This window comes from Podarcis gaigeae, assembly GCF_964106915.1.
Source record: "Podarcis gaigeae genome assembly, chromosome: 9".
NCBI classification, from domain to species: Eukaryota; Metazoa; Chordata; class Lepidosauria; order Squamata; family Lacertidae; genus Podarcis; species Podarcis gaigeae.
In genome coordinates, this window is record NC_139685.1 from 72,971,421 (window position 1) to 72,984,316 (window position 12,896).

A 12,896-nucleotide genomic window follows, 5' to 3' on the forward strand; every position below is an offset into this window, starting at 1 on the left:
GAAATGCCTCGCCGCTGCAGCTGTCGATTGCGCGCGCGCGCGCGTGTGCATACGTGTGTGTGTGTGTGTGTTTGAGCAAAGGCGAGCGGAGCTTAAAGTATTTTCCATTTCATCAGAGAACATATATCCCTTTACTGGTTCACTAAAATGTTGGCTTTTTTTTTTTTAATGCCCACCCCTTTTCCCATTCGCCCCTGTCTGCTGCGAAGCGCGGCGCAGGCATACAATCGCCGAGAGCTCACGACGCTCAGTGAGCGCTCGGTGCCTCTGCGTGCTGTAGCTACATACTGCTTCTGCTGGAAGGAAGGGATCCTGGGCTGCCGCTCTCGCTCTCTGATCTTAAGCATCTCCGAACCAGCAAGGCGAACCAGCAATGGGGAATAAAGCCATCTTTATGCCGCCGGTCCGGTCAGGGAAGGAATGGTAAAGCTGCATCAGAGGAGTCAATAAAAAACAAAACAAAACCAAAAAAAATTTGGTGCTTGCCGCCGCCCGCGTCTGCAAGGATGGACATGAAAGGGAAAGTCAAATCCTGGGAAGCCGTTAAGTAAAGAGGTTTTGGTTTTTGGGGGTTTTTTTGGAAGGGGTTTCTCTCTCTTTTCCCCCCCTTTCATTTTTTTCTCCTTGCCCTCCCCCTCCTCTCTCTCCCTCCCCACGTCACAGTATTAACCGCAGAGGAAGGGAGGGAAGAAAAGAAAAAAAAAAGAACAGAGGGGGAGAGAAGGGAGAGGGGGGAAAAGGCAAGGAAGGAAGGAAGGAAGATCAAGCCTTATGCCCATACTTCTGAAACTTGAAGGTCCTGGGAGTCAGCTTAAAAATCAGGGAGGAGAGTGGAGAGGAGGGGAGAGAAGCTAGCTGGACTTGCCTCTCGCCCTTTGAGACGGAGCAAAGTGAGACATTGTGAGCCTGCCAGCCTCACAGAACGCTGAAAGAGACAGAATTTGTAGCAACAGAGAGCTCTTTTGGAGCCTTGCATATAATTAAGTCCAAACACAAAGGAAGCCGCTGAATGGAGGTTGTCACTCTCTGGAAAAGGGTGGGTAAGGCACTTTTTAATTTCATTCTTTCGTGAAGAGAGAGATCTTTTTTTTCTTTTTTTTTCCTAAAAGAATTGTTCTTTTCTATGCCGCGGCAGCTAAAATGGACAAGACCCCTTGTACCTTTTGAATGCCTCTCTGAACTTTAATGCTGTACAGATTTTTGCATGCTGTTTTGTTTTGTTCTTTTTTAAAAACAGGGCAAAAGCCCCGTAAGTGAAATCTTTGGCCCCCATGGTTCTCTTGTTTTTGCCTTGCCCCCACCCCCTCGCCCCCTGTTTTACATACAATATGATGCAGAATTCGTAAAGGGAACTGTCGGACAAAAGATTCAATGGACATTCTCAAGCGCATTTGGGGATATTCTCGCTAATGGATTTCCTTCTTATTGGTGTCTGTTTAAACTGGCTGCTGAGGAAGCCCCCAGGGTTGATCCTGTGCACACTGGGTCTCTTTTTCAAAATGCTTCCAGCCGTGAATAGTGGGTGTCCGCAGCTCTGCCGGTGCGAGGGGAGGCTCTTCTACTGCGAGTCCCTGAATCTCACAGAGATGCCGCACAACCTGTCGGGCGTGATGGGCTTGTCGTTGCGGTACAACAGCCTTTCCGAGCTGCCTGACGGACAGTTCACAGGGTTAATGCAACTCACGTGGCTATATCTGGATCACAATCACATTTGCTCAGTGGAGGAAAATGCCTTTGAAAAGCTGCGGCGAGTTAAGGAGCTCACCCTGAGTTCCAACAAAATCACACAACTGCCCAACACCACCTTCCGGCCCATGCCCAACTTGCGCAGTGTGGATTTATCCTACAACAACCTGCAGGCTCTGGAGCCGAACCTGTTTCACGGCTTGCGGAAGCTGACGACGTTGCACATGCGGTCCAACGCCATCAAGTTTGTGCCTGTCCGAATATTCCAAGACTGCCGCAGCCTGAAGTTTCTGGACATAGGATACAATCAGTTGAAAAGCCTGGCTCGAAACTCTTTTGCAGGCTTGTTCAAACTCACCGAGTTGCACCTGGAGCACAATGACTTGGTGAAAGTGAACTTGGCCCATTTCCCCAGGCTCATCTCCTTGCACTCCCTCTGCTTACGCAGGAATAAAGTCACTATTGTGGTGAATTCTTTGGACTGGACATGGAAATTAGAGAAACTGGACCTCTCAGGCAACGAGATTGAATACATGGAGCCTCATGTTTTTGAAAGTGTACCTCAACTCCAGTCCCTGCAGCTGGATTCCAACCGGCTCACCTACATCCACCCGAGGATCCTAAACTCCTGGAAGTCCCTCGTGAGCATCAGCCTTTCTGCAAATGTCTGGGATTGTGGACGTAACATTTGCGCCTTGGCCTCTTGGCTGAGCAACTTCAAAGGCCGCTACGACAGTAACCTCCTCTGTGCCACCCCTGAATACACACAGGGTGAGGATGTCTTAGATGCAGTATATGCTTTTCACTTATGCGAAGATGCAACGGACCCAACGATGGACATTAACCTCCTGTCTGCTGTAGCAAACAACAGTGATCAAACATTCAGCTACAGCCCTGCCACAATGAACTACGATGTGCAGGATATCGAAGGGGATAGAACGACAAATGCCATCACGGTAACTATGCCCAACGAGAACACTGAGAATGCTGTTCAGATCCACAAGGTGGTCACAGGGACCATGGCCCTCATCTTCTCGTTCCTCATAGTAGTTTTGGTGTTGTACGTTTCATGGAAGTGTTTCCCTGCCAGCCTTAGGCAACTGAGACAGTGTTTTGTGACACAGCGCAGGAAGCAAAAACAAAAACAAACCATGCATCAAATGGCTGCTATGTCAGCCCAGGAGTATTACGTTGATTACAAACCCAACCATATTGAAGGTGCTCTGGTGATCATTAATGAGTATGGATCCTGTACTTGCCACCAGCAGCCAGCAAGGGAATGTGAGGTGTGATTTAATTCTTTTCCAGTGGGGGATTTAACACGGTGTGTGCAACCAAATAGCAGTGGGCAAATTAAAGGACAGTTGGAGGGTTGACGTTTGCTTACCAATGCCCTTCTTTGCTGAAATTGTTTAAAAAAATAAAAAGAGGAGCTGTCCCAAAAAAAGAGAGACTTGATATTTTAGCTTTATTGTGGCTTAAAACCTTCAAGACATTCAACTTTCAAAAAGAAATAAGATATTTCACATTAACAGCTCTCTTTACAGATCTGTCAATATTCAGAAAAAAAATCAGAGTGTAAAAAAGTACCAATTATTGATTTTTTTTGTAAAACTACAACAAAAATATGTTTAAAATAAAAGCAAAATAGCATTTACAGTTTTTACAGACTGGTGTACGTTACCTGGATTGTGTATATGGAAATATATGGGGGGGGGCAGAAAGAGAAAGAAAGAGAGAAAGAGAGAGAGGAGGGAGGGAGCATGAATTTTATCTCTCTTGCCCATGTAGCTGTTTAAAGTAAGCCAAAAAGAAACACACATTTGAATTAATTTGATGGGTTCATGGTGCGAAAATTATTGGGTACTTGTGGCTGGTTGTACCATGATGTGGTTTGTGAATTTGAATACAGGGCACTGAAAATTATTTTCTCCTGCTTATTATGCTACCTGTAAAACCTATATATAGTCTCCAAGGGGCTGGTCTGAATGGAAAAGTGGATGTTCCAGTAGCTGCTGTGTCACGCTGTCAACACTGCAGAGGGCTTAAAAACACACCTTCCCTGTAAGTTGCTTTAAGAGCCTCACACAAAAAAATGCAGCCTCTCTGTCCTTCTCTGTCTTTCTGCCTGCCTGTCTCTCTCATTGGGGATCAAAATGGACCCCATCACAATATTCCAATTGGTGGGATAGGGTTGGGCAAAACAGCAACAGAAAGCCTGCTCCAACTTGCCATTTTGACCTCTTCCTCTGAGGACTCATAGACTTATATCAGGTCTCCCACTATCTCCCCCAAAATTAACTGTTTTATGTGGTACCCCCCCCCCAAAGTAAGGGGAACTATTCCATTCATGCTCCACAGAGCAAGGTGGGAGGGAGAGAGAGAGAGAGAGAGAGAGAGAGAGATTCATTTGTAGTGGCAAAAGCTCTGTGCATGTGGCTCAGGAGTAAAATCCTCAGAATAACGCACCAAAGGTATCTTTGCATACAGAATGGTTAGAAAATGCCTCTGGTTGCAACAGAGAGACCATAGAAGAAGAAAAAGTGGGGGCAGGGGGAGGTAGCCCATCCCTAGGTGGCCTCATTAGTCAGTGTGTGTGTGTGTGTGTGTGTGAGAGAGAGAGAGAGAGAGAGAGAGAGAGAGATCACACATTTTGCATCTCTGGCTCTTTGCTTGAGTGGATGTCATTAAGTACAATCAGCAAAACTTGCCATCAAAGCCACTTGCTGGTTTTCTTTCAGTGCCCCTCTTAAAAAATGGCTGCATTATGTTAGCCCCCTCCCTCATGTTTTTTTTAAAAACCTGTCACCCCCTAGGCTATGGCCAAATCTACCAAGTGCACTTTTAGAACAGTATGCAGGCCTACACACCAGACCTGTGGAATTTCCCCCTCCGTAAAATGCAAAATCAGGCAAGTGCATATTTCTCTCATCATAATCAGATAGTTTATCATTGAAACGAAGAAAGGATGAGTGGGTTCCCCCCACCCCCACAAAGAACACATGCTTTGCCTATTTTTCATGAGTGGCAGAGACAGAAGCAAATGCCACAGTGGTATCTTACATTTAATTATCTCAAAATGTCACTGCTTTGAAGCAAATAGATGTAGAAAGGAGATAGCTAACACCTGCTTGAAAATGCAATAAATAAATAAAAGTGTGGGGTGGAGGAGGGGGCTAGAGGTCCATAAAATGCATACAAGGTGTGAATTCAGCTAGACTCCCCCTCCCAACCCCGCAAACCCCTCCCAACATAGCAGTTCCTTCTCCTGGCAGGGAAATAGACAATGTTTACTCTATCTGGCCAACTCCTGAACCACTGATAAAGCACAACCTAAATTGAATTATAGAGCCTCAAGCGATAAATAGGGCTGCTTTAAGTTAGGAGAGGGCACATTCTTCCCTGCAAAGCCCAATGCCACACTGAATGTACATGTCCCAAACCCTGTTAGACTTCAGTTAAAGGTTCTGGCATTTGCAGAATGGCTAGAGGCAGCCTCCTACTGGAGCAAAGGTGGCATAGTTAAGAACAACACATATTTTGTGCAATGCTGAGTTAAGAGGAAATCATGCAGATTCCTCTCAATCACGATAACCTTTTCGGGCACTTTGCTTGGTGAATATCTGGAGAATGTAGCTTTCAAAAACTCCATAAATCTGTACAAAGCTATCAGCAGTGCCTTTTTGTGTAAATATATATTTAGATGCTTTATTCAAAGAGGTATGACGAGAAATACTCAAGTGGAACTGCTATATATAAGTGATAGAAATACAATCCTTGCCAATAATGGGCAGCTCTCCTTGACTCCTGTTGCTACATGGATAGATTGTTGGGGGTGGCAAGACATATGCATGAATTTTCATGGATGTGTATGGTTGTTTAGAATTGCATGACTTTGCTTTAAGGTTACAGGGTGTGCAAGATGGCACTTAGAGACTCTGAAAGAACTTGATCAGGAATTGGCTGTGTTTCCAGGTGTGCAGAGGATGGGCAGACAGAAAAGCTGGCAGACAGGCAGGGGAGAAGAACTAGTAGCAGCACCAATGGGCAGAAATGAGCAAAGATATCTGGCCACTTCCTATGGCTGCAATTTTAAACCAGGTGCTGCAAGATTTTATTTGATTTCAGAGTCATGCTTTGGAAGTCCATTCCCTTTGCTGCTACTTTACCAGCACGAGCCAATACCATAATGTATTAGCAATCTAGTTCTGAAAGGCAAAGTGCATGCTGTTGTCAAAATTTTGCATAAAAAAACCATTGCAGTGTCAATTGCTTTTTGATGTTTCACCAAAAGTGGTGGGAAATGGGTAAAGTAAAAGAAGGAGAATAAGCAGAACAGAACACATGGGAAATCCCAACACATGGGGCAAATGAAGAAGTAACCCAGTAACAAACCCCCGCCAAAAAAACAACAACAACCAATCCACACCCTAGTACTCCATGGGCTACTTTCAAGACAATGAAAAGTTATCACAAGAAATGAATTAATAATTGCAGGCCCAAAGGGCAAACATTGATTTTCTGCAATCCAAATCAGATTGCAGTCATTCCCACCTTTCCAGGCAGCTGTCAGAGATCTGATTAAACACCACTGCATTTAAAGTGCATGTGTAACAGCAGCAACAGGAGAGAGAGCTCTGACCGGAGCTCTTTCTAATTCTCACACTGAACTAACTGACCACAGTATCAAAAGCATCTGTTTGCTTTCACCAATTAAACTGGCGATGAGACAGGCAGACAAGCAGGCACCCCCCAAAATTTAAACCCTGCCTCACAGGAGGTTTTCTGGTACAAGCATCAATCCTGTTGGCATGTGTCTTTTCTACACACCTACACACCTACACAAGCGCATACAGTCATGATTTTGGGCACCCCGACAGTGCAGAGTTTTGAATGCACATTCGGAATGATTTATCTTCCTCCAGGTCTCCCTCTTCTGTAGTATGAAAGGGGAAGAATTTGCAAAATCAGTGCCAAGGTGCCACTTTCCATATATGTTTTGCATCTAGAAAATGTGGAGGACCTGTGAGCCACTGACTTGAGTGCTTGCAGAGGTCTTGGTGGGAAGCCTGCTGTGCATTGTATGTGCAGCAATCTCTGCCTTCCCCATTGTGGACGAAGGAGGGGAGCTCAATTGCCAGATGAAAGGCAGAAACCTATAAATATATTCCCCAGATTGTGAGATCCTGCTCAGGGAAGGAGGGCAAGCAATCCCACCAGCTCAGAGAGGGAAACAGAGGTTGCTTCGGAGAGGGACCCATAGAACGTGCTCCTTCACTGCCTGCCTGCCCCTGAGAGGAAAGGGATGCTGAACAAAGCCCCACTTATACCAAATGCCTAGATTGTCAGAACTGGGAGCAACATGACTTAGAGGGTGCATAGCTGGGACAGAAATGTATTCAATGGGAGAAAAGGAAGGAAGAAATCAGTGTAGCTGAGTGAGTATGAGTACGTGTGTGTGTGTGTGTGTGTGTGTGTGTGTGTGTGTCTGTGTGTTTCTCTCTCTCTCTCTCTCTCTCTCTCCCCCCCCCCAAAGTATAGAGGTACATAGGAAACAACACTGAGGTGCTGAATCTGAAGGGTATGGGTTGACACCTTCTTGACAGGGGTGTGTCGTGTTTTTTTGGGGAGGAGAGGATGCGTCTTAGGGAAGTAGCAGAGGAGAAAGGGTTTGCAGAAAGTGTAAGTAAAGATGAAAGGGCAACACAATACAAAAATTGCACATGTCTTTTGCAAGAAAGATTAGAAGGCATTAGGATGTAATGAGGATGGGGATGCTTTGAAAGGGTATTTTGTTATCTTTTACAGAGTATGTTTGTTCTTGGAGGTATGGAAGTGTAGTAGAAAAGGAGTAGGGAGAGTCATAGGTACACAGCTAATGTAACACTACAAAAATAAATCAATCAAACTGTCTCAGCTTCTTCCGTGGAACTCCAGCAATTGTGGTCACTGGAGTTTCTCCTGTGGAATATCACCACCACCAGACCATCACGCGAAGCAGCAATTATCAGGGGATCACCAAGGGGAAACTCTGGCATAAATAAAAAATGGTTATGTTGCCTGCCCACCCCCCACATTTCCTGCAAGGAGGGGAAGAGACAAAACTCTCTTCCTCCTCAAGATGTCTGCAGACTTACTTCCCAGAGCACATTCTCTCCCCTGCTCTTGCCAGCAAAACCAGCCGTGGCGCACTTAGTTTGAACCAGCTGCAGGGTCCCGCCCCACATTGAGTTTCTAGAGAGCTCGGTACAGATAACAGAGAAGTGTTCCTAATACTTCTAAAATATGACAGCTCTAAATTAGGGACGCTTGAAAAAAAGAACCAAGGAGCAAATGGAAACCATAAAAATATCAGCACATTAAAGAAATTATTGTGACAGGCATGGCTTGTTGTTGTTATTGTTGTTACCAGCCATAATAGGAATTTTTTTTTCTATCTCTAACCTGTATCCCTTCTCTCTGTAGAGTACCAGGCTTGTTATTTATTATTTAGTTGTTGTTGAAAACCAGCTATTTCTATGGATGGTGGAGGGAATCACTCAAAATATATTGAAACCCAGGCTGCAGAATAACAGATCTCCCATTGTATCATCAGGCCCTGGACTCAGGCATACTCTAAGCACCAGTGGCGTGTGGTCAGTGGACTAGGGGGATTCGGTAGTCCGAAAGCCCTCCCACCACCTCCCCAAACCCTGCCCCGACCCCAGCATCCTGTCAGAGGTCTGGCGTCTCCTTCCCAAAGTCCAGGAAGCTTCTGCTTGGCTTAGGGAGGGAGGCACGTAATGTTCATATTGCCCCCTCCTCCAAAAAAATCGCCCTCACAAGCTGGAGTCTCTGGACTTAACTGTTCCCCTATGGAAAATTTCACAGCATGCCACTGCTTAGGACAGGGGTTAGCAAACTTTTTCAGCAGGGGGCCAGTCCACTGTCCCTCAGATCTTGTGGGGGACCGCACTATATATATTTTATTGGGGGGGGAATGAATAAATTCCTATGCCCCACAAATAACCCAGAGATGCATTTTAAATAAAAGCACACATTCTACTCTTGTAAAAACACACGGATTCCCGGACCATCCGCGGCCTGGATTTAGAAGGTGATTGGGCTGGATCTGGCCCCCGGGCCTTAGTTTGCCTACCCATGGCTTAGGACCAGCTTTCTTAAGCCAATGCAATGGCAGCCACATACCCATTGGGTTTCTTTTTTACTTCCTTCTCACAGATGATTGGTCAACAAGCCACAAGATTGCTTATTACACATTCTCGTCCTGACCATATGCATATACCAGTCTCGTGCGAAGACACCCAAGGCTCCAGCCCGAAAGAGCTATATATACACACTCATTTTTCTTGAGCCTGCATTAATTCATTGCTTCATTTTGTCAGTTCTCTTTTGCTGGTGTTTTGGAGAAAGCCAGCAATCTAAAGGTTAATATTTCAGATAATTCCCCTGTGTGTAGCCAGTGTGTAGCTGGGGCATCTCCTTATTCCAGACAAGTATTTGGAGTGACTGGTTTGGTTGTATTATTAAAAAAATAATACTAATAAAATAAAATAGAAAATAAATCAAAATCTGCCCAAAGGTACATTTGCTGCAGCATAGGCACCTGGTGGTGGGAAGGAGAGGAGAAAATGCCTCATGGTCAGAAAAATAGCCTGGAAAAGAGGTAAATTAAACTATACAATATTCTGGCAAGGCAAAAGGGGGGGAATGCAATTTGGTGGGTGGGTGAGAGAAACCCACATGAACGCAGAAGAACACTGTGATTTTATTTTATTTTTAAATGGGACTGTGTCTGGCTTTATAATGAATGCATTTGTTGTGAAACCTGGTGAGCATCTCCAAGCTGCATGCAATTTCTTCCTCTCTCCTTTATTAAGAACATCATGCCATTTTTGGTATTCAAGAACACACACGCTCCCTTTCCTCGCAGTTAAGCCACTTCCCCCACCTCCCCGCTCTTGTTCTCTAGTATTGATCATCCATAACACTCTAATTTTCAAGGGGAGGGAAAAGGAAAGAGGAGATGTGATTTTCTTTTCTCTCCCTTTAATTTCTTTTTGATAAATAATGAAAGGCGAAGTATCAGAAAGAGAAACGAGAGGTAGGGTATGAATTAGCTTAATGTGATCTGATGCAGAAGGACGAAAGAAAGAAAGAAAGAAAGAAAGAAAGAAAGAAAGAAAGAAAGAAAGAACTCCAGCCCGCCCTAGTGCCCTTAAGAACCACTGATCCTAATGAGAAGGGCTATGTCCTTAAATTCCCTCTCTACAAAACCAAAAAGGAATATAAGAGCTTGAGATGGGGTAGATTACACCCCTTACGATGTGTGCATGGTCATTAGCTAAGGTGGGTAGGAAAATGCACCCCCCCCGAAATGTACTATTAATAGTACTATAATAGCATAATTAACATCTTAAGAGAGCCAGAGTATTCCAGGAACTTGGGCTGAAGCAAGATTGGCCACTGAATTCACAGTTCTATTTTGGGAGCTTTCAACAAGGTGCCTCTTTCTCTCCCCCCCCCCCTTCAGTGCTGCTTCAGGGAACTTGCAAACAGGGGCCCAAGCATTTGCCATTGTGTAGAGGAAAAGGAGGGCACCACTGTCTTGCCCAGGGAACTGAGCGGTGCTGCTTCCCTCTCGCCACGCTGCCCTCTGGAGGTGGCAATGGAACTGAACTGGAAGTGGGGAAACTCGCACCTGGTTCCACGCTTACCCTTCCTATTCTGCGGCAATGGCAGTGCTTGCCCTCACAGCGCAGCACATACGTGGCTGGCTGGACGGTGGTGTGACATCATCTCATTACGTGAGCCCTGACTATACAGTGCGGGTCAAGACAAAAGGGAATCAGGTGAGGCACAGAGAAGCGGCACACTTTGTCTATTAATTAATTAATTAATTAATTAAAATCTTCAAAAGGGTGTGTGAAAAAGTGCCCCCCAATGATATTTTGTACTCCTCCAGACCTTCCCTTCTTTTCCTAAAAAAAAAAAAAATCAGCACTGCCACAGTTAAGACAGTAAGTTGCGACACAGGGAGTTTTTAATTCAAATTACATCTCCATCATAAACAGGTTTGGTGGTCTTCATGCAGTACAAGCAATTCTCTCTCTGCCTCAGCACCTCTCCTATGTCTGCAGAATGGGGATAGTAATGCTGGCATACAGTCAGATGCAGGACTGCTGCCACACTTCTTGGCTAATTAAGGCTGGATCTAGACCCATCAGAGAAGTGTTTCAGTTTAAAGTGTTGTAAATTTAAACAGGGGAAACAGGTAGAGAAAAACGGGACTCCACGCCGCCATCTGGTGGCACAACATTATATTGCACATGCAACACATATAAATCCCTTTTTCTTTACCAGTCTAGCTGAGTCCTAAGAGTTTTAGTCAATCAACTAATCAATTATTTTTTCACAGATTTCATGTATTGCCTCGGAGTCTGCATTCTTCCAGCATATATGTTGCATACAGGGTTGTGCAAAGTCCCACCCCTCCAGCCATGCTAACTTCTCCCCAATGAAAGTGGGGAACATTACAAAGATCTGAAGCAAAATACAATGTCAGGTGCAACAGGTTTGGTAACCAGCTGAGTGTGTTATCTAACCTTCCCCCTTCCCCTCTTAATGAAGATGGCACAGTATTAAATTATGCTTGACTGATGTCATTACTGGGTAAGCACACAGTCCCCCTTGTTTACATATTTTGCCCTTCTGTGCTCATTTTCAAGACGTGCTGTTCTGTTCTTTCTCATCCCCCTCCTGCAAACAGGCAAGCTGTGTAACTGCAGAGTTTAATGACAGAAGACCTCAAATTGTTTTCTCAATAAAGTCCCTGACAAGAAATATACATGTGTGTATTAAGCTGGTAGAGAAAGGGCTTATCCAATTAAGCTCTTCAGCCTCATTGGAACAATTCTGCGCTCCTTCTGCTCTAATGGTTACTAAGGGAGGCAGTGGAGGGGGAAGGAGTCTAAGAAAGAAGCTTTTTAGTAGATATAGAGCTTTGATTGGGCACATTTTTTAAAAAAGAGGCAATGGGGAAAATTGGTGTTGAGCTTTATCCATTTATATAGTTTCCCCATCCTCTCCGCAATCTTCAAATTAGGGTTTCTAACAGTCTACCCAATTTTTTACACTGATCAACCAATAGTTGTGTAGCGACTGGGAGACCAAGGTTTAATACTTTTAAAAGATGCATCACCCATGAAACTCAAGTAGAATTGATGTCTAATCATCTCTACTACATAAAACAGTCATGTGACACTGGTCAGAAGGAATGTGGTTCCTCCCAAATACAGTGATCGGAGGAGTTATAGCTACAATTATCTAAAAGTTATAGTTAGAACATTTTAATTATCTAAATGTTACAGTTGGAAAACATTTGGCAACCCATAGCCTGTGGTCTGTATCTTGACTTGCTTCCCCAAACAACACAGTAGCTGCTCTTATGTCCAAGTAAGAGCAAATTCTTTATTAAGGCAGAATAACAGGTCAGTCTCAGCAGCAGTTATTACAGTGCTAGAACTCCCACAAATGATTGGGAGGGGGAAGGGAGGCTAGTCTAGTGGTGAAGCCAAGGTTCATGAGTTGGGGATCCGAGCACAAGATATTCAAGATGGCACAAGAGCAGAGAACATCAACAGGCCCACATCCATCAAGCTTTGAAGGAAAGGTAGGTGCAGATTCTCCAAATGAGAATCTCTATTTCTGCATGAGTGGCTGGCCTGAAAAAAAGGGGCACTGTGTCTGCATGGACACTTCTCCTTCCTTCTCTGGAGGTGGCATCTGATTTTGGGAGAGAGTGTCAGACCTGCTTCCCTACTGCTCAGGACCTGCTTGGCCATCCCATCAGAGCCCTTCCTAGATTCCGGCAACTCTCTGTTACTATCTGGAAGGGAGGGAGACAGAAGTCATGCTTCCACACTAGAACTTGATGGGAACATATAGAAGGAAAGCCTTCTCTGTATTCCAGCCTTCCGATCTTCCTTCAGAATCTGCCACCCGAGAGCTGAGCCTGAAGACACTGAGGGAGTCATGACAGGCTACACCCAACTTTCACGGTTCCCAACTTCTTCCCTCACCTCTATGGACTTTTTCCTAGGCTGAGGATCAGGTCCATATTGAGAAAGCTGGAAATCAATGAGGGGACATCTTTGCAAGCTGCCTGCCTGTGTCATCTAAGAAGGAGAAGATGGAAGGAGAACAAAAAT

The 12,896-nt window shown here is 44.8% G+C and overlaps 2 protein-coding genes across 6 annotated transcripts in view; one reads left to right on the plus strand and one right to left on the minus strand.

Moving 5' to 3' along the window:
* The window catches only part of CTNNA2 (catenin alpha 2), a 542,805-nt gene that overhangs the window by 201,203 nt on the left and 328,706 nt on the right, over nucleotides 1-12,896 (minus strand). Inside the window, exon 1 of one of the 5 annotated variants that reach the window (XM_083756417.1) lies at nucleotides 289-415. The exons of the other annotated variants lie outside the window; for them this stretch is intronic. The gene's annotated coding sequence lies outside the window, so the exon portion shown is untranslated. Of the gene's footprint in view, nucleotides 1-288; nucleotides 416-12,896 lie in introns of those variants that run through there. 5 annotated transcript variants of the gene reach the window in all.
* LRRTM1 (leucine rich repeat transmembrane neuronal 1) lies at nucleotides 1,402-3,348 on the plus strand. Its single transcript, XM_083756646.1, has one exon. It carries the CDS (start codon nucleotides 1,410-1,412, stop codon nucleotides 2,976-2,978), a length of 1,569 nt encoding a protein of 522 aa, XP_083612772.1. The 5' UTR covers nucleotides 1,402-1,409; the 3' UTR covers nucleotides 2,979-3,348.